At 43.9% G+C, this 22,985-nt stretch overlaps 1 protein-coding gene across 1 annotated transcript in view; it reads right to left on the reverse strand.

Moving 5' to 3' along the window:
• cntn5 (contactin 5) overlaps positions 1 to 22,985 on the reverse strand; it is a 137,289-nt gene that overhangs the window by 86,694 nt on the left and 27,610 nt on the right. Inside the window, 1 exon segment of the mRNA XM_060075806.1 lies at positions 14,994 to 15,114. Coding sequence (XP_059931789.1) covers positions 14,994 to 15,048 — 55 coding nt within the window. The 5' untranslated portion in view covers positions 15,049 to 15,114.

Below are 22,985 nucleotides of genomic sequence, written 5' to 3' on the forward strand. Positions count from 1 at the left end.
CAGGCTGAAAGGTGACATATTATACCACCAGGTGTGAGTGTTATTTGCCGTTACAAACCGTTTTGAAAATCTGCCTCTTCTGACATCACAATTGGGTGTGTCCACCTAGATGTATGCTGGATAGATCAGTCTACCAGCCTACCCAGTGGACTGTAGCAAACGTTGCTCATCTATCCGACATACATCTAGCTGGACACGTCCATTAGTGATGTCAGAAGAGGCAGATTTTCAAAACGGCTTGTAACGGCTAATCACACCTGGTGGTATAATAGGTCTGAAGCGTTCCTCTGTTGACCGACGAGTGACCTACTGTGGTCACACTTGAGGGGAACACAAGGGGAAGATAGAAACACAAACAGTGCAAAACTGCTTCATGAGGGAGAGGAAGCTGAAGAATTTATTAGGATGTCGTATTAGTCCTAATAGCTTTCTAAAGGCGAGTGCCAAAGGACTATTACGAGACTGTGGGGATATGGAACAATTTACCACCGCCATCGTTATCATGGGCACTTTCAATCTCTAACTGGATATACATCTCAATACCTTCCAATGACATCCAAATAATGTGTATATATATAGAGAGAGATTCTGCCCGGATCGTATTCCATAATAATATATGAATTTAGCACGGTGTGGTAGGCCAAATGGAGTACGATATACACGGGGATAATTTAGTGTTGATACAATGAAAATGAAAGGTGACAAATAAGTCTGAGTCCGAGATAGATCACAAATGAGGATGAATGGGACCCGTTATGTTTATTAAACTGTGTGGAGCTTCACTCAAATCGAAAATGTACACATGATGCATGGTGTTTATTATCACTGGGCGTGCAGAACCCCGTTGTTTGTTTTATGCTAGAGTCAAAAAGATTTTAATGGGAATTTGCATTAAATAAACATTTGGCGCCGATGTTTAGGACAAGGCTTCCACATGCAGACATCATGCTGCTAAAACGAAACAAAACACAGATTCAGTGGTTGGGTGGTGTGTGTCAAGATTCAGACACATTTAGCATTTGAATCCAAAGCGGTGAAGGGAAAAGTTCAGATACGAGTTCTACAGGAGTGTATCAGGTGTTATTTCCGGATCTATTTCTTAAGGATTTCATTGTGGTAGACTGCAGTCATTGGGGATCGGATCCAGAACCTTTCATCTCGCGAATGGGACACCCTCAGCCCTGGTGGAGTGACCCACAGACACCTTTGAGTGAACCACCAGATCACATTAGTTCCTATCCTCAGCCCCTTCAGACACACAGAGGTCGGCGCCCGCGAATCACTGTCCACGCAGACCCGGCAAACCCGGGCGGTGACAGAGGAGAAGGAGAGGGAACAAGAGAGAGAGATAGAGACAGAAAAGGTCCATCGAGGTCCATAAAAACAACCCCCGGAAAGACGCTGGAACTATCCCAGAGCCTGTCCGAAGCCATCTCTCTCTCCCGGCTCCTCCGACGTGCTGTGCTGCGGTAGCCTGTCAGCGGGGAAAATTGTTTTTGTTTTGATACCGCCTGAAAATATAATAACTTGTGATTGTGCGATTGCGAAGCGCTCATGTTTTCCCCTGACGGTCGCCTGGTTCATTCCCAAAGAAGTGTATTAAGGAGCCACCAAAGACAACGCCGTCCTCACGGGATTGGCTGCTTAATGCAAACATTCCAGATGAATAAAATGGAAGCGGAGGCAGTGATGAAGAGGGCGGGACGGTCGGGGGCTAAGAACAGACCCCCAGGACCACAGAGCAATGGGAGCTGGGGGCGGGAGGAGTGGGTTATCTTCAATTACATGATGAAGAGCCATGAAGAAACTAAATAAAGCTGAACAAATAATTATGCGTCTTGGGGGACTCGTCAGCAGCAAAAATATTGTTTTCCTGCAATTGGGTGAGTGGGCAATTACAGTATTTCACCCTCTCCGGGGAATACCGGGGACAGGGAATCCATTTTTGAATTAAAGGCACTGGGAGTTTTTCAATTGAAAAACGAAACCATTAGTTACCAGGAATGGGCTGAATATGTTACCCTGCTAAGAATCAGCCAGGGAGAGCTTTACAGGAGATTTAGAGAGCTGCTATGCCCTAATCGCCTGCAACCCTAACATATAGGCATCAGTTTCATTATCAAACATACCTTTAAATCACACACCTAACATTCTGCTGGAGACAAGGGAACGAGAGGAGAACTCATAATCCCTCTCATTGGATTTATATCACAACATCTCTCTCTTTTTTATGCATCACTATACTCTACATATATTATTGCCTAATATTCATTCAGGTGAGTCTAAATGAAGATAACAAATTGCAATTAATACCTCTGTGAGAACATATGACATATCTTCCTCCAACTCAATTCTTGATTGGGCTCCTTTTGGATGAATTCTGAAAAGGATTATGAACCCCCCGAATAATTTAATTCAACACCTTTATCCACCTTGCGCTATTTCATCCGTTCCCTATTATGTGATATCAAGGAAAAAGAGAAAAAAGTATTCCTTTTTGCCAGATTGCTATGCTAAAAGAGCATGATGTCACGAGGTGGAAGCGGCTGGAGAAAAGTCCCATTACAGGTTCAGAAAGGGACTGAGTCCTGATGAATGCAGCGCATTACACACAGAAGGGGTCTTTTGTGGGTCTGAGTGGAGAAGCCAACAGTCTCTCTCTCTCTTTCTCTATCTCTCCCTTGCCCTCTCCCTCTCTCAAGCTCAACACCTCTCTCTCCCTCTCTCAAGCTCAACACCTCTCTCTCCCTCTCTCAAGCTCAACACCTCTCTCTCTCTCTCTCTCTCTCTCTCTCTCTCTCTCTCTCTCTCTCTCTCTCTCTCTCTCTCTCTCTCTCTCTCTCTCTCTCTCTCTCTCTCTCTCTCTCTCTCTCTCTCTCTCTCTCTCTCTCTCTCTCTTCCTCTCCCTTGCTCTCTCGCTCTCCCTCCCTCCACCACTTGCTCACCCCCTTTCTCTCTTGCTATCTCTCTCCCTCCCTCCTGTCAGCTGTCTCCTTCATCAGATAGAGGAAATGACCCCAGCAGATAGCACTGATCCTTGTCTCCGCGGGAACGGGAGAAGGCGACTTGTTGAAAGGGGCCCGCTGCATTGGGCCACATTACCAGCGTGCTATGGAACAATGCGTGACGGATCACTACCTGCCCTCCACCTCCCGATAGCATCAGGCCACAGAAAGAACCACAAAGGACTCTGCCTTTTTTAATTGCTTGAAAGAAAATGTTGTAGCCACCGTTGTTGTAGCCACTTCCTCTGCCAAGGCGATTCCTTGGTGGTTGAGTCTATTTTGGTTTTGTAACAAAACATTTCCACAATACAACCAAACCTGGCAATAGGTATACAATCGTTCCTCACATAAAGCAGTTTCTTCATTGAGTAGTATTATACATAGTGCGTCAATGAGACAATGTGTTGCACAGTGTTAAACATTTAAATACTATATTATATACAACAAATACATACGTGTATTGATTGTGACGTTTTTGCCTGACATCCATTCACATCTGTGCATTGGTTTTCACATCTGAGTACATACAGCTGGAATGTCTCACACCGACACAACCTATTGACATGTAACTGTTAAAGGTGACTTATTATAGGCCTACCACAAGTGTGATTAGCCGTTAAAAGACGTAAAAAACATAATAAATCAAAACAGCTTGTAACGGCAAATCACACTCACACCTTGTGGTGTTATGTCACCTTTAAAAACTTAGACTGTTAGCACACCTTAGCTGTGTTCGAAATTGTTCCCTATTCACTCACTCACTATTCCCTAAATAGTGTTCATGTGCACTATAGGGAACGAACAAACGAGAATTCGGACACTACGCTGAACTTTCTGAACGCCATTTGCGTCAGTAAATGCGCCGGGTATTTGTGTGACGCAGGCAGATGAGCCCACATCATGTAAACAAACCAGGCACTCACGAGGAAAGCTGGAGGTTGTATTGATGTTGAATGTTACATTTCCTTGCTAAATTTTTTTTAATTTTTTTTTAATGGTACATTTTCTACGTTAAATCCCAAATAAATTGCTGGCATTTCTAAACGAAAGCCGGAGACTCCATCATTAAATGTATTAGTTTTCGCGGTTATTCAGCTTCTCCTCCGGAAAAACACGACCGCATTGCAATGTGGTATACGGGAGTAACATGTAGGGAACATTGTATGTACACTCAAATATTGGGTATTTTAAGTGCACTATATACTGCGTGAAAATAACCACCGAGAATTCGAACACCACTACAAAATGGAGAGCACCCTATATAGTGCACTATATCCGTGATAGGGAACGATTTTGAACACAGCTCTTGTGATGGGAGTCAAAATGACGGAATCCCAAGCACAAGATGGAAGCCGAGTCGAGGGCGACCGTTTAATATTTTTTTCCAAATCAAATTTCGGTCCAAAGACGCCCGCATGCCCTGCGTGGCCATTTCCGTCGTCTAATACATAAACTGATCCTCGTCTCCGCCTTGGAAACCCCCTGGATTGTGCCGTCTAGACGCCGTGTGCTGCAGCACACACTGCCCCGATCACATTTAAATAAACCGGTAATTAATTAGGGGTTGAATTCATCACACAGAATGGATGCGGACGCTCCGAGGAGGTGAGTGGAAATGAAATTGCTGTGCGAGAAGCCTCCTTCCCCCCACGCCACCTTCAGTCACACGACAGATATGGAGGTAGAAGGTGGTGTCGGTAAACACCGGGGACAACAAGGTGTGTCTGGTGGGCGAGATAAGAGGGATAAAGTGAGCCAGAGATTGATAGATAGATATATTTATGTATATATAGAGGGAGAGAGATGGGGGGGAAGAGAAAAAAGAGAGAGAGAGAGAGAGAGAGAGAGAGAGAGAGAGAGAGAGAGAGAGAGAGAGAGAGAGAGAGAGAGAGAGAGAGAGAGAGAGAGAGAGAGAGAGAGGAGCCACTGAATGTGCTGCAAATGTCATCTCCCAGTAATCCATGGCTGGGCTGGTGGAGACTAGAGATGACCACATGTGTGTGAGCAGCCTAGGACCCCAGCCTCACCGGACGCAGCAGGGAGAAATTAATTAGAATAACACAAGTAGGTGAACGAGGGAAGGGGGGGCTTAGGTAGATGGACCTGATTAGCATTAGCCTGCGAGATTAATGAAGACCTTCACAGCCAGATGATATTGACTGAGGCTGATTATGCCCCATACCATTTACTCAGCAGAATATCATTACCGACCAGCCCATTCATATATCATAAGAACCCCACCCCCCCCCCCCCGCCTCTCCAGCCACCTGTCCTATCAGCCCGGGCTTCAGGTGTGAAAGACCAGAGTCTTTCTATGTCCTATGGGTTGCGAGCGGTTGTATTGGTGCAGCGTGGGCGTGTGGGCAGTGAGGGTGTGGCGACCTTGCCCCGATCGACTGGCCAAGCCCAGGGAGGAGCTGTGCCTCAGCTGGAGGGCATCAGGCCCATTCAGTGCTGGGATCCATCGCTGTCATGCTAAGTAATCACAATAAACCTGCTGAGGGACTCACACACGCATGCATGCACGCACACAGACACACACTGAAATTATGATTTAGACACACATTATTGCATGGACAGTAGGGATGGGCAAAACGATTATTTTCCGGGAATCAGTTCTTTCAGTTCCTTTCACTATCACGATTCGTTTGTTTGATTCATACTTTTGATTCGTCCGTTAAGTCAGATTACGTCATTGACAGGGAATCTCTGTCCCCCCCCCCCCCCCCCCTTGCTTATAAGTATTGGGTAAGCCCGCCAATTACGTTTTTTTCACAGCCTGTCCTACCATAAGGGTACAGTCGGTGGTCGAAACGCCAGCAGTAATTGAGCTGCGCCAAGCCACACCAAATCGAACCACACCGCGAGGTGGAAACGAGGGGGAATAAAACAGAAACGAAAAAAACGGTCACGGTGCGCTCGGAAAACAAAAAAGTGAATTTCTGTAGCATCGGCCTATACGATGCTAAAACAATACTTTATTAAAGCATGCAATTGTGTTGTAGAACAAAATAAAAAGAAAACGTATAAAGTGCTTGCATGATATTGAAGCCTACAGCGATCGTTAGTTAATTTGTGTGGCGGTGCCTTGTCATTTGTTTACCCATGTGCCATGGCAACGTGATTGCCAGCTGATGTAGTACTCTCGATGGCTGAATCTTTGAGAACGTTTTAGACTCAATCAATATAAGGTCGCGGGGAGACGGAGCTCTGTTCGTTTGTATTTACTTGACCATATTTTTGTTTCATGTTAAAAAAAAAAGAATCAAAGAATCAGTTCTCTTGTTTTGGGAATCAGTTCTTGTCGTTCACCTTCGGGATTTGTTCGTTGTGAATGAATCGTTTGCGACCAACCCATCCCTAATGGACACACACCAACACATAAACACGTACGCAAGGATACACATGCATACGTAGATATATATACATAGATACACGCACATATGCATGCATGCACCATTTCAACAGGTAACAGGGGGTCCTGGTTGGATTGCCTGAAAACAGTCTTCGTCACCTACAACATACCAACAATGGAACCAACCAGTCTTCTACTACAGTGACCCAACCAGTCTTCTACTACAGGGTAAGCTTCAAGAGCAGGTTCCAGAGGTACCTGTACAGATCTGGATTTTGCTTTTATCACATGTAGAAAACTAAAATGTGGACGGTAAATGGATATTTTTGGTTAATTATTATTTATGTTGATTGTTTGCGATCAACACAGTTGGAAACCAGATGAAGTAATATGCCTCAGCTTCTTCCATATCAAACACCTAGGCCGGTATATAAATAATTAGGATTCCCGAAGTAATAGTATAATGATAGATAAGAAAGATACAAGATAAAAGTCCACAGTAAACATTCGCGTTTTGGCGGTGATGAAGGGGTTCCTCAGCTGTGCTCAGCGGGCTGCGATGGGCTACATCATGACATTATTGCCTAATTCCACCAAGATGTGCAGTACGGTTCGGTTTGGTTCAGTTTGGTTCGGTTCTGTGCGGCTCAGTCTGCTTACATGGGCGTTTCCACTGCCAAAAGTCGGGCAGGGTCCTAAAATAAGCGCGCTGAGCCTATCCTATTTTTTTTGCGTTACTCCTCCTTTCGGGTACCAAGCAGTATGAAAGGGCGCCGAAAAGTTGGAGCTACACAGGCTGTCCGCTGTTTGGAATCGTCACTTCCGTGCGACAGGGGGATAAAAAAAAACAACAATCGCCATCCGGCCTAAACCCCGCCCTACCATAAGGGAACTGTCGGAGGCGGAAACGCGAGCCAGATTTAGCGTAACCGATCTGTCCCGCTCCGAGCTCCACCGTAACGCACCGCACAGCACTACTCGTTCGAAACGAGGCAAAAAAAAGGGGCTGGGAAACCCTGTGCTATTAAAAACTTGGCCCTAGGCCCGCCGTGGAGCCCCGCACTCTCCATGGCGGCCCCCGCTGGTGGCACGTGCGATGAGGACCGGGAGCGCCCCGGAACTGACGCCCGCACCCCCATCAACACACGTTTGTTTGTTTGTTTGTATCATCACAGAAGTTAACCTGTCTAAATATAGGCCTGCCTGTCGGTAGTAGAGCAGATGGTGGCTGGGGTTTGTTTTCTTTGGAAGAAGAGGAGGGAAGTGGCCTAGATGTTGCCGTTGTTTACCCAGACTGCAACAGGAGCAGACATGCGTTTAACGGGCTGCTGCTGCTGCGGCGGCGGCGGCGGCTGCAGGAGGCGCCTCACACACCACTTTGTGTCGTATTTTGTTCGGGTGAACACAGCGGTGTAACAAAGTGTTTCATCATCTCTCCGTGGCCGCGCCTGCCAGATCCAGGTCAGGGGCTCCGACGACGGAGGGGGGTTTCTCAGAGAGAGGGGGTCTCGACTGACGATTCCACCTGGGTCGGAATTTGAGATACAGCCTGGTTTAAAGCGTGTCAGCGCTTATTAAAAAGAATTCCCGCTCTGGTTAGTTTATCTGAGATAAGGTGCGATGTATTTTACTCATCATAACTCATCGCGGGTGAGAAAAATGGGTCCCAGCAGAAGTGCTGGACCGTATAAGCAATGAGAATGAAATAGAGGTATCAAAATGTAAAGCGACGTTTCTGCTCTTATGTTGAAACTCATGTACTGTGACTAACAGGAAGGTTGCAAGTGTGCTGTTCACATCTGCCACCTGTAGAAGTAGATCCACAAGTAGTAGCCTACAGCTGTCGACAAGGGCCCCTAAGACCACTCCGTTTTGTTTACATTTCCTAGAAGGTGTGTAAAGCATCTTTTGTTGGAAACATTTATTCTATAGTATTTATTTGGCCTGTGTGTGCGTGTGTGCATGCGTGTGCGTGTGTGTGTGTGTCTGTGTGTGTGTGTGTGTGTGTGAGTGGCCGTGCCCGGTATGTAAAGACTCTTATGCCCTTGGCCAAACCGACTTCATGAATCACTGATGTAAGACAGTGTCTTGCAGAGGCATTCAGACCTCTTGACAAACTCACCCATTCCACGGAATTTCAATTGGCCCGCTGAAACATTCCATGATGGCTTACGTTATATCACCGGGACTCAAGATTGAATTTCTAGGTCATAATGTTAATATTACGGGAAGGGGGGGGAAACACTAACTTAAATAACGATAATTTAATTGCATTCTGTGGGTCTACCAATCCTCTAGGAAGCGTTAAGTGAGAATAAAATAAGTATTCCTATTCCTTACTCCTCTTAGAGAAATACTATCAATTGAATGGGTCGTCTAATGATCTCACCGACTGAATCTCCACGAGGGACCTCTGATCAGATCATCGCACCGGAGAGTAATGATGAGAGCTGAGACTGAAGAGCATCCCATATAGATGTTTGACATGAGGCCAGACAAATATTCTAACAAGGTATACTGCACCGCCAATCAAAGTGTTTGGATGCTAGTACTGCACCCTTCTTCTTTAGCCAAAGGGACTTCCAGTTGATTTCCGATCCAATGCAGACATTTCGGTTTGTAACCCAGAACCTTTCAGCAGGGAGTCAAATAGAAGAACCACTAGACTACCTGGACCTTGTTTAAGTACCAGGACGGATAGAGTGGAGCCCAGCCACGTCTGACCTGGGGGAACCCAATCTCAGAAGTACACGGATCAACCAGGTGACCTGTGACAAAGGCCAGTAATCATCTGCACATCAAAGCTTCACTATAGGGGGATATTCTCCATTCTCTTATCTTGCTTCAGGTTATTTTTCTATTAACTTTACACTTTGTCCATAGTACCTTTCAGGGAAATCAGATATGTCTTTTTCAAGCCCGCATTGAGGTTTGAACCCAGAAACCTTTTCAACCAGTGTCAAAAACCCCAATCAAAAGACAAAAAACCCTTTGTAAGAAAATCTTCTTCTTGTACATGTTTTATTTCTTCTGTTAACAGGGTCAGACCAAAGGAGCTCTCTGCTCAGAAGCACCATGGCAAGCTTCATCTGCAGGCTGACAGGATGCAGTACTTTCAGCCTTAGTTTGACCAAAAGAGCAAGAAAATGGGTTTTGGCAGAAGATTCACAGAGACACGTCTGGTTCCATTCAGATTAAGCTGATGTGGAAAACAGTTCTTCGCAGAGCGTCCATGGATGAGGAGAGTGGGGGATCTCTTTTTTGAGGAAGAACAAGATATGTGAAGAGCATCCTAAGCGATGACGCATGCATAATATCGTGATCTTAGTTTGCCTGCAGGGCAGAGCAGATATATAGGGTGCATTTTATTTCATGGATAAATGTGATTCCTGCGCAAATGCGTTTGTTAGCTGTTGAATTGCTTGTAACTGATGCCTTGAACTCAAACACATGACTGCATGGATGCATGTGTGTGGACTGCATAATGTGGCAATGGGTTTTATCATTTTACCCTCAATATTCATGTGTATAGAAAATGAAAAAGTGAAAGTTGACAGCATTTTAGGAAAAAAAAAGAACTGGATGGAAATCATCTTTGAAGACATTAAATATGCATTATTTAATTTCAACACACAAGTCAGAAAACAAAGTTTGCATCATCATTGAAACACTGCCTGGCCTATTCCCCTACAATCAAATCTGAGTAAACCGCACTTATTATTGCTTATACCGAGATATAGTGTCAGTGACAGTGAGAGCAACACCTTATCCCACAATTTCCATTACCTCTGGATAAACGGACACTGTGTCAGTATATAAAGAGTCACTATTTTAAGTATTCCTAATTTGGTGTTGTTTTTGTCATTTTATACAGAAATAATGGTAATGTTTGATGTGATACATTTTTTTTGAATAAAAGCACTCAGATTAAATAATTTCAAGGCGATGTGTTGTTAGGCGGGGAGAGGGGGAGGGGGGGGGTTGCACCGTGAATTCAGTCGAGTCCAATGAACGACCACACATTCAAGGTCACAGGATAATTATCTGGATTCATCTTCATAGAAAAATGGGCAGATAATAAATAGAGGAAAAATCAATCCCCATAAAATTCTATATGGCTGCTCAGAAAAGCCTTATATTGTATGCAAGTTGTGATGGATTGCAGTAGGGGGGTTTTAAATCCGGTAGAGGGTTGGTAAATTACTGTAGAGGGTAAACAAATGATGTCAGCCATAAACAACCCTGATGTAATTTAATGTTAAGATGAACCATCTCATAAAAACAGACAAACCAAGTGGGAACTTATCTATTGCTTCATGAATTCTGACATATTGAAGTAATGTTTAACGTTTTGAAAGATGTCATGAAATAAATAAAGAGAATGCTTGGTAATTGTTTTCGGTCCAGTTAAATTGACTTAAACATCAGATTACATTTAGAGCCCGCATAGCAAACAGTGGACAGGTTCGTGCTAATGCTTTCTTCTTCAGGATAATCACAATCTGCCCATTGTTCAGATTCTAACCAGTTTCAATGTGAGGCATTCCCTGCTTTAAAATTAGCCACTTACTCACGGAACTCACACAACGACTTAAAGGGACATAAAACACTCTCGCAAACACTTAAGCACCCTTTCTAGTACAAGCCCTTAGAATGTGTCTTTAGCTACGTTCTCTAGGCTCTTCTTGCCAACATAGTATATAATAAATAGGGAGGTCACGAAAAACAAACAGGAAGCGATTATAATAATAACAAGGATAACAGTAATTAAGACATCTAATTTCAAATGTGACAGAGTAGATCGTTTTCATAATTACACACAGCATCTTAACAGTTTCACACTCAAAAAAAGGCACTTGTTTGTCATTCGACTGGTAGAGCGAGGCATCAGTGCCGACAGGGTGAAGGGTTTGATTCCGACTGAATGTATTGGAACGTGGTATTGCATGAAACTTTGGATAAAGGTGTCCATACATCTGGGGCCGTATTCACAAAGGATTTTAGGGCTAAAAGTAGGTCCTAACTGGCGAATTTAGGAGTAACTCCTAAAAATAATGGGCGTGTCACTCTTAAATTTAGGACTCCTAACTTTTTTCACTAAGAGCAATTCACAAAGTATTTTAGGCCTAAAAGTAGCACCTAAGTCTAGGAGAGCTTAAAAGTCCTCAAGAGGACTCCTAACTCAGTAAGACCTATTCACAAAGAATCGTAAAATGCCTGCGAGACGAAATGTTAGATTATTCAACTTGTTGTGGAGTTAATGCGCGATGCAATAACATCCCCGACTAACAGGAATAATCCGATAAATTCCGAAATAAAATGTTTGGCCACACTACGTTATTTAGCAACAGGGGAAATGCAGCAATGCCGACGATTTAAAATTATCGCAACCATCAGTCAGCCGTGCCATAAACTTTCCTTTGGACATTCAACAATTACACAGGATCAAAGCCAACTTCATGGCAATTGCAGGTATGCCCGGTGTGGTCGGTGCTATTGACGGGACGCACATAAAAATAATTGCGCCATCAAAAGACGAGGACGTGTTCGTCAATAGGAAGAAAGTGCATTCCATCAACACGCATGTTGTTTTTGATGCAAATTTTAACATAGCCTACTGGATGTTGTTGCAAAGTGGCCTGGATCTTCAGCTACCCATGATTCGCGCATTTTAATGGTGAGCGGTCTGAGGCTGCTTTTTGAGATGTACCAGTTGGGTGTCACTTGCTGGGTGACAGTGACTATCCATGCAAGACGTGGCTCTAGACACCCTACCTCAATCCACAACCGGGAGCACAGTTAAAGTATAACATGTAAGTGATTACGCAGATTACGCTTAGTCCTATGCGTAAAACACATCGTATTGGCTCTTTGACGCCTTTTATTTGTTGAATCCATATTTATTATTGTTTACTGATTTCTTCCATATATGCTAGAGCACACAAACATACACGAAATGTTGTGGAGAGAGGAATTGGGCAGATGAAACGTCGGTTTCATGTCATCCACGGCGAAATACGCCTCACCCCAGAGAGGGCAAGCACAGTAATCACTGTATGTGCCATTCTACACAACCTCTGCAAGCGGAGGAACATTCCACAGCCAGACGATGATGATGATGATGATGATGATGAGTGGACAGGCATTTAGGGATCACTTTGAAAACACATTTTAGGTAAACACCTTGGCACAAATCAGTCAACACTTGGGTAGTTCATAACATTTATTTTCTTTTAAATTTTACGTATTTCTATTGTTTGCTTTCTCTCTCTCTTGAACGTGCAGGCTACAACGTCATTATCGTGGTCTGCACAAAATTGTCATCATGCGTGTATTCTGCTAACTGCACTATAACTACTTAATAGGAATTCATTTCTAGCCTAGGCTATTTCCTTGTTTTTCGGTGATTCAGTGGGCTCGTCTGAACAACCAATCACCGAACTGACTGCTTCTAAACTCGTGCACGAGAATTGACGTAATCCATAGCAACGGCGCGTCACTCTTAGTTCACTCTTTGTGATTTATCCTTAGTAAGAGTAGGTCTCAGCGGCTTTGTGAATAACTTTTAAGAAAAAACTCCTACGTAAAATGTTTTAGCGCGAGTTAGGAGCACTCCTAGCGGTAAGATAAAATGCTTTGTGAATACGGCCCCGGGTCCTTCCACATTGCATGTATTACTTATATGTACGGGGATTTGAACAGGCTGTATAATACCCTGAAATAATACCATAAGACGCATTCATCTTGCGTATTTTTCTCTCGTTCTCGTAACCGTCATCCAGACCAAGTGACAGATGGAGAGTGTTCATCCACTGGCAGAGCACCGCCCATATGACCCTCAGATCTGGCCAGCCCCCTTCTCTAGAACATCACAGCTGAGCACAGCCTTTTCTATTCATCTGGACACATACATACACCATATATACATTCCCATTAATTTGTGAGATGCAGAAATGAACAGCCCTTTTCCACAGCCAAGGCTGTCTCCCTCTCTCCTGAACAGACTCTTCTCCGCCATATTATTCCCTCACTTTTGAGGGACGTGCATCTGAGAGGCGCCCCAGAATAATCACTGTGTTTTGTGGTCACAATGCATGAATAAAGCCCTATTGGACACGGCGTCCACGCTGCAGGAGAGAGGCCGAAAGGCTGACCAATATGTTGGATCCACAATCCCTTTCAACACTGACTGGACCTTAACACCACCCATAATAGGGTATGTATGTACTAATGTGTCTATGCTTCTATTTTTGTGTGCTTTTAAGAAGACGGGAGAGAGATTAAAGTGGTTTGGAGAAAATAAGGAATAACCTTAGGTGTTCTTATTCAAATGTGTGTTTCTGACTCACTGGAGGTTCAGCCATAGCTGCGGGCCACAGAAACCAGCCAAAATTGCTCCATACGCTGGTTTAAACCGTAACAAGTGCATGGATGGAGCATTGGCCAAGCTCAAAGGCAACATACACCATGTGGCCAGGGCTAGTGCCCATGCAATTTCATGCATGTGGTGTTTAGACAACCCAGCCTGATTCACCATAACACGAAATTAAGGATTAAGTGATTGATTTTATCCCAGACTAGTCTAACAGAAAGAGCAGCCTTCCACTTGATGCGTTCTTGTTAACAAACCAAACATAATCCCGATTCAAGGGGAAACCGGGGAACTATGAACCAAACATTAAGCTGAACAGGAGATCTTGGTACTCTTGAAGGCTTTCTGGTTGAAAGGCAGGATTGTTACTTGTGTGTTCGTCCTTGGATCATTCAAACTGAGCACTAAGTTTGCAGTTCACTTAAATGTGTTGATACCTTGGTGCATTGTGCCTTGGTTAATTTTGACAAAAAAAATAAAATAATAGCCACTTACTCACACAAATACTTTGTGGTTCGGTTCATTATAATTTTCGCTGCAATCAGTCAAAGCCGAAGGCAAATGCCAAAGCTACCTGAATTATCCCCAATATATTACGTCCTACACAAATATGTCCTCCTTTATCTGGTTCAATGCCCAAAAAACACAAACTGCAATAAAAAAGCACCCATTGTGTCTCTATGGTAACCCAATTAAACCTAGGGTAGGCAATATAACCAATAATTCAAGTGCTTGAAAAAATAAGAAATCTGGTATTCTTGGCTGTCACAGGCATATGAATACAGCCATGAAATAAGCCCAACCAATCTTTTAATTCAGCCCGAATTACATGATTGGATGGCTGTCTCTACTAGCTGCGCGCGTCTCTGCCCGTGCATTCATTGAGCATGAGAGGTCTTCCACAAGAAGACCTATTTCTAAATCTAGCTGGCGTTCTGTTTTCGCGGGTGTGGCTTTTAGGGGTCGTCTTTTTTCAGTTGGATACTTTTGCTTACACTGGATGGCGTTTCTAAATTGGCTACCGTAGCTTTAACAATGTAACCTGACAACCTGTCAGGTTACTGTTTTAAACTTTTCTTCACGTCTGTTTTTGTTGAAATTCGGTCGAAAAGCCGACACAGCGGTTAAACTTTGTTAGTCTACGTTAGTGACAATGTACAATATCACTGTGTCATATCGCAGACACTGTGGTTACCCCGTGACTTCTCCTGCACCACAACCACCACCACCACCACTCCTGAAATCTGAAGCAGCATCCTACCTGAAAGGCAGCTGATTAAGGAAAGCAGGAGAAGAGGTTTCCATGACGACCCCATGCTTCTTCTTGGAGTCCCTTCAGCCAGACGGTCAGTGGAGGATCTGGGTCTTCATTAAAACTGATCCTGGGATTTAACGAGAAGAGGAAGACACACACACACACACACACACACACACACACACACACACACACACACACACACACACACACACACACACACACACACACACACACACACGCACACCCACTTGCATGAGGATAAAGGACCTTCAACCACCCTCATGCCACATGAGGGGTAAAATGATAATGATGTTCATTGTTCTATGATCAGTTTTACCATCGAATTTAACCACTGGTGTTTGGAACCATTAAAAATGTCATGAATCAATGTCATTTTTAATTGTTCTGAACATTCAGAACGTATTCAGCTTTGCACTGTGTAAAACAATGACATACAGATGCCATATTTTCAAGTATTCATGTAAACTTAAATATCAGTCCTAACAATTGTTTAATTTTTAAGTGTGTTACCAAGATTTTCACACCCCAAACCTCACTGACAATTTAAACCATCCGACAAGCTGGTCACATTGGCAGCATCAGCAAAGTTAATCCCCAAGAGACTGATATGTTATCAGTGTGTTATGTTGGTCCCCAGAAGACTGTTACACTAATGTGTTATCAATATTTTCAACATTCAATCAGTATACTCAATTCTCACAACTACCAATATACTCTGAAGCAGCCCACATGAAGGGGACACATTTTTCCCAGGTGAACAAGATTTGTGTGTCGAGCCCAAAAACATAGTTATGCTACCAGCGTGTTATGTTGTTCCCCCGTATTCTGTTAAGCTATTCCCCTGATCCCAAATTTTCAACAATATTAACCATTCGAAATGCAGGTCTCATATTAGTCCCAGGTCAATATAGGCTGAACAAGAGCTAGCTTGCTAGTATCAATGTCAGACTAGGCTAGGCTACAAGTGTGCTCTGCTCGAGGTGTGTTTATTTATCCATATTTTTCTACACCCTCTCTACTGCTTCTGCACTCCGGTAACATGCAGGACACGTCTGAACCCCAGGTTAAGCCTCTACGTTCGGTTAGAAGTTCAGAGACTCTGACCCCAGGTTCCCCCCCGAAGACAACCCCGGGGCTATGGAGTGACTCAGCAGAGGTGCAGGGGAACCACACTGCTCCCCACCACACCACGAGTGTGGCTCCCCCCCTCACTCTGTATTATTTACTTGCTAAACTTGTTTTAAAGTAGTCTACTGGATTTAATCCCTCTGACGTGCGAAATGGCTGCAATGATGCAGTGGTGCATTGGGGGTTGGAGGTTTAAGGATCAACATCGTGTCTACCGCTGTCCTCATCATGCTAATGACAATACATGTATTCATTCATTCCTTATGTATTTATTCATTAAGTACCACAACACATATTTGATTAGGTGACACGCCTGCTTATGTATGAAATACGATTATGAATGATCAGGTAGGCAAGAGAGTAAGGGTGTTTGACTCCCAACTTAAAGGATCTGGGTTCAAAACCCTATATACAGTATGTAGTTCAGCGCTAGGCATCCTTGAGCATGATTGCTCAAGGATAACCCTAACTCCAACCTGCTCTTTAAATCTGCCATCCACATAAATACAGGTTTTCTACTACACTAATACGTTTAGAGGTTTGGTACCATCCAAAAAACATTGGAAACGCGACAATTGTGCGTCCTGCTGTCGACCAGATTGCAAAGAGGTGTGACTTACAAGCCTCTAAAACAGGAGGGTTATTAGTGAGGTTTTGTCAAGTTGTGGCCAACACTGCTGTTTGAACGGATATTAAACCAGTAAACAATTGGCAGTGAAAGCTGTCCAGATTGAGAGATTCTTTTTTTAGCCTTAGATATCGGCTTGAGATCCAATTGATGATACCTCAATTAATAACCTTTAGCATACATGGCATTGGCGAATAACATGGTCCATTCAGCCATGTTAATCCCCAGGCACAAGTCAGCAACACACACAATAGCCGCTACTGTGAGTGGTTAATTGTAAAACTGGCACAACCTGCCTCACATTAACAGATGAGAGAAAATATCCACATTATTAATGTATAGAGGGTTTATATTGTGCACTCATGCTAAGCAAGATATTATGAATATTATTTAGTATATAAAGAATGCAATACAAGGACCTTTACTGACATTTATCCACAAAACTAAAATTCACTGCAAGCCGCTTTTGGGTATCTGTTCAAATGATCATGATCATTCAATTGCTCAAAAGCAGACCTTTTGCAACGAGAAATAAACCCCAAGCTGACCCATGTGCAGCTTGATTTAGACCCGCTTGCAAGGCCAGAAGACTGACGGCCCAGCTGAACATCAAGGTGGATCTGCGGCAGAAAAGATTTGCAAGGGAGCAGGCAGGATCACGCTGCTTTTGAACGGGTGCTGCCCCACACTAGACTCACTAAATCCAGCTCCGAATGCTGCCTTTCTATCCTCTTAAATGCACTAAAATCTCAGCTTACTGGACTATTAGGCTAAATGAGGCACCGCTCCCCGTAGGTTCACCGACATGTTATACGATTTGTCTCCACATTCAGGGGTAAAAGTTTATTTTTGCTTCAGATATCTGATTAGCCTCGCTGCAGTAAACGCCTACAGTATTGAAGAGCCGCCGCCGCTAAAAGCTAACATGCTTACTCTGCTCTTCAGAGCTTAAAATACATCCGCGGGGCTTTGTATCATAAAACAGCGTTGGAGGCTCAAGGGCTACTGTACGCCGCTGTCGTACTTATAGCACAGATAGCCCGCGAGAGCACATGCATGCTCTATTCCGCTCACGCTTATTGCCCACATGCCAATATCGACGAGGCCCACGCAGGACCAGGTTTTAGCCGTTCAAGCGCTCAAGCATTGTCTTTCTCCGGGCCACTCACACGGACACTTGTGCACGGCGGCGGAGCCATCGGCCCCACTGAGGTGGGCTGACACATGCACAGAACTTCCATCATCCAGCTGTAGTATTAGTTCACCCTAGAGCCACCTCCACTTATTCTGCCTTCATCTCCTGCGTTGGCCCAGGGTTTAGACCGACCAGATGAGTGAAAGGCTGCGGGGGTGGACGGGTGGACTTACACACTGACAGGGAGGCGGATATGTGCGACCGGCTGATAAGTTGGTGGATGGTGGATTGAGGGGTTGAGGGACGGACTGATGTGTAGGCGGAAAGTCTGACTGTCTTGACTGATAAGCAGGTGGTTGGTCTGACTGACTGGCTGGCAGGTGGAGGGCCAGGCCTGCTTGATTGGTTAACCCCGTTATTTGACGGACAGACAGGTGGGTGAATGCATGGTCGCCTGATTGACCGAATGTGCCAAACAATCATTTTGCGTTTAACCCCTTGAAACAGGAAAAAATAGGGTTCAAAGAAAGGAAAAGACGAAAATGAAACAAGCCGTTCAATCTTGAACATGATGTCATACAGAAGGTGTGTCTCGCTGTCTCTCGTCAGGTGGGGGTTGAGGTAAATCTATTGTGTGCTTCCAGTAAGTGTTTTATCATTTTTGCGAGGCGTCTACGGTCCGCCGTGGAGATCAAATAGAGTGGGCTTGCAGTGAGGCGGACTGGGGTCCTCCCAGCTGACTGCCCCGCATCAAACACCGCTCCGTCTGTAGGCGTCACACTGCCATCCTCCCCAGTCAACCGCACGCTTCAGCCGCTCGCTCCCTCGTTCCCTCTCTTTTTTATACGCCTCTACGATTCGCCATCTCCGTCTCTCCCTCCCTCCCCCTCTCCCTCCCTCTCTCTCTCTCTCTCTCCTTTTTACCTGTATTGTTCCTCTCAATCTTTCTCTGCCTTTTCTCTCTCTCTCCCTCTCTCCCCCCCCCTCTTCAGTCTCTACTCTCCCTACTCTCTTTCTCTCCCACCCCCCCCCCCCCTTAACATTATTATTTTTTCCAAAGATGAACATGTTACAGTTACGACGTGTACAGATTGGGCCTTTGACACCTTCTACAGTATAGATTTCATTCCCACCCCAAACCAGCTACCAGAGTCTCCCCCCCCCCACCCGCAACAATCTCTCCTATCCATCTGTTTTAACTCTCTCTCTCTCTCTCTCTCTCTCTCTCTCTCTCTCTCTCTCTCTCTCTCTCTCTCTCTCTCTCTCTCTCTCTCTCTCTCTCTCTCTCTCTCTCTCTCTCTCTCTCTCTCTCTCTCTCTCTCTCTCTCTCTCTCTCTCTCTCTCTCTCTCTGCATATATATTGTGCCTCTAAACTGTATGTCTCTCTTCCACCTTTACTCTCTATGTCCCTGCTTATGTCCCTGGAATAATTTGTATTCAGGAAGTCATAAACGGCAATGGCCACAATATACAACATTGATTCAAAACAATGTGCATACACATAGCCTTGATATGTGGATGTACATTGATGTGGGTGTCTGGGTGTGTTGCACGATAGCCCCCCCCCCCCCACACACACACACACACACACACACACACACACACACACACACACACACACACACACACACACACACACACACACACACACACACACACACACACACACACACACACACACACACACACACACACACACACACACATCCACACGGGGCTGGGGTTGTTGTGACAGACTAAAGTATGGCATCAAAGTGTTAGCGTGTGTGGTGAACTAGTCCCTGTATTTCCGAGAGCCGTACATAGAGTTGATCTTCACCAAGGGAAGTATTTATGTGTGCATATCACAAGTCATTAAACACCGTGGCACCGGAGTAAGTCCCACCTAGCCTCGGCTTGGAAATAGAAGGTGACGTAAAAAAATAAAACAAGGAACGGGAAACGCTTTGAAAACTTTGAAATCGTCTTCACCCAGACAAGGTGTACGTATGATTTGCATGTACGTGTGAACTACCCGCTGCGCCCCAACCACCCACCCACCCGCCCACCACCCGACTCTTGAGGTGTATCTTTGACTCGGTTTCGCAAGCTCGTCCGCGGATTAGTGCCGCAGCCGCCACCGACATCAATCAACCGAAAAGTCGTCTCAAAACAGAAAAACGGACGCGTTCTCTGCCCTGGATGAACCTTAAGTGGCAGTTTGAGCGAGCGAGCCTACCACTGGATATACAGAGGAACTTGTTACTGCTACTGAAATATGACTTGATTGGTGTTTGCTTGTGTTTCCCTCATCACCCTTCCCTGTGTCGCTCTCTATTATCCCCCGGCTGCGAGTGTTACTTCTATGAGCGCGTCCTGTTAATTCCATGTTTCCGTAGCGATGAGAGTGTCACAGTGTCTGGAATCTGGATGTCAACTGAATACTGAGTGCGGTCAACTGAAAAAGAAACACCGGCACAGTGAGGCAGACACAGCTTGTTTTCTTAGTGGCTGCCAATCATTTTGGGGATACTGGGTGATAAAGATTGGTAAAATAAATAAATAAATCACAACCCAATTTTCTAACATAAGGAGGATGACTGATACCTTCGTCACATTCCACCAGCGTTTCCAGATATCCAAAAGCTCTCTACAGCAGATAAGAAGCCCCACACCTAGACATGGCCTCCTAAAGGCTGGACAATATCACCATGGGACCTTCTTTTCGCAAAAGTATGTACACTGGTCAACAACGAGTAATAATGAATGGATCCAGTTTTCATTGTGCCATTAATTACACAAATGAAGTGCATAGTCCATGATTGTGTCTTGTGGGACAGAGGAAGGGGTGAAGCAGGCTCTCTATAACAAGCCACCCTGCATGGGCCTGAGGTTGGTCGAAAGAGACTTACAGTGACATTTATTTTGTATTTATTTTCTAAACATGTCCTTAAGGAACAGACAGTGGGCATCCGGCTCACCAGTGCCTTCAGGAAGGCCTTGGACATGGGGTTGGAACCCAGTCAGACATGACTAGGCTTTCTTTCCCTGGGCATTGCTAACAAGGCACGCAGTGTAACACTATGTGCATTGTGCAACCATGTCCATCTCTCTCTTCTTTTCTCTTAGTGCTCAGGTATTTTAAAATTTTGTTGGAACTGATAGCTGTCGTGGATCATTAGCTCTCGATTTAACAGTTAGGCGTATCGGCAGCTAAGAAGACAAAATATTAAAGAAAGTATGTCATTCGAATCAATGTCGTTTAACACAGCTGAGATGATTCGAGTATTTATTCAGACCTAAATTTAACGTTGGCAGGAACTGACTTTGTCCTATACAGTGAAAAGTCTCTTTATGTACGTCCAGTAAAACATCCTAAAAACAGATAGTCTTCAGGCCCTCAAACATGCTATTCTGGATATATAATAATAAATCAAAACATGATTGCGGAAGCAACAATATCGGTCGATTACAACCAGACTACTGACCCTGAAAACTAGAGTCCGATTTTCTCACAAACAAAGCAAACGATGTTTCAAAAGAGCCTGTACAAGGTTCTTTTGTTTTTCTTGAAATTAACATAATCATAAAAACAATGTCCCACTCCGCACTTAGAAAGAAGCTATAAGGAAATATTTCCAAAAATAAACTGGGCTAGAAAGCCTGTGGAAGACAACCTTTATTAATAACAAGGAGAGTAACAAACAAAAAACCATAGCATGCAGAAAATAGAACGTGCTGGACTGTGGGAATTGAAACGCATAATTGAGATATTTTGGGCTTTCTGCACACTTCAAAAGTCCACCTGAATATTAATTTAATAACACACAATGGGAGCATTCCTCCTCAGATTAGGATCTCAGAATGATGTTGCTTCCTTTATTGGGTTTGTTCAAGCGTTGTTTTGTTTGTTATATTGATATTCTGCCACTTAAGATGTCTTTGTTTCATTTCAGAAACACATAAGATAAAATGGTAGTCAAAACGTGCAGCAAAAAAACTGTTGGATGACTTCAACACCCACACCGGATAATAGGCATAATAGGTATTTATTAAAATTGTATGTTTCTTTAAATAAAGAAGAATCATTATCACATTCACACTGGCATACACACGTTTATAGAGATATATACTTGGCTGTGAAGATTCACAGATTGCGAGCAGTATTGGAGGCACTGAACCGAAAAGGAAAGGAAGTGCTTCAAGAGAAAGATTGTGAAGGAACCAACTAAGGATAAGAAAGAGCAGAGGAGTTAAAGATTCAGAGGGGACAGCTTATAAATGAGGTTATATTAACAATATGTGAACACGAAACACACACACACACACACACACACACACAATTGTTTAAAGCCAATAGCTTTCTCATTAATGTAAAAGTTGTTTTACGCACACATATACACCTACACACAATTTGTTTTCTTTACTTTTAGTGATCAATGATGTTCTTTATATCTATTTATTATTTAGCATTTGCATTTTTCTATAAATTGTACAATTGTGATTCTGTGTTAAAATACATTGAATTAAAACATAGCATTTAAATTTACTTCCATAATGCAATGCCCCATTAATTAAATGTAAAACTATGAATTGTGTTTCTGTACAGACATTGTACACAAGGAATGAAGTTGAGTCTCTCATTCTTAGCGTATCGTGTTAGAGAGCATAACTTGAGCAAATATATGGTCCGTCTCCTGATACAGATGCTGCCATTTTGATGCATCACTGTGATAATTACAATCCTACAAAAACACATTTCACTCTCACAGTAGATCAAAATAAAAGGAGGACATGAGAAAACAGACAGGGGGAGGAATCAAGAACTTAATTGCATTACAGTCTCAGAAAAAAAAACCTACTTCTCATCTCGCCCTGTCACCCAGTCCAATTAGTTAGCTACTCTGGTTGCAACCCAGGGAGGGAAGAAGAAATACATCTCTAAAAGAAAGAGAGCAGGGCTTTTTAATCAGCTGGATCATAAAAGCCAAGCCTCGCAGACAACCCTAAAAGGAGGTCTTAGGCCTGATGTATGCCTCTGCCTTGGCCTTAATAACCACAGTTTGAAGGGGTTGGGAGTCTGACTATATAGGTCTAGCTGTAG

This window comes from Gadus macrocephalus, chromosome 16 (genome assembly GCF_031168955.1).
Source record: "Gadus macrocephalus chromosome 16, ASM3116895v1".
Lineage (NCBI taxonomy): Eukaryota > Metazoa > Chordata > Actinopteri > Gadiformes > Gadidae > Gadus > Gadus macrocephalus.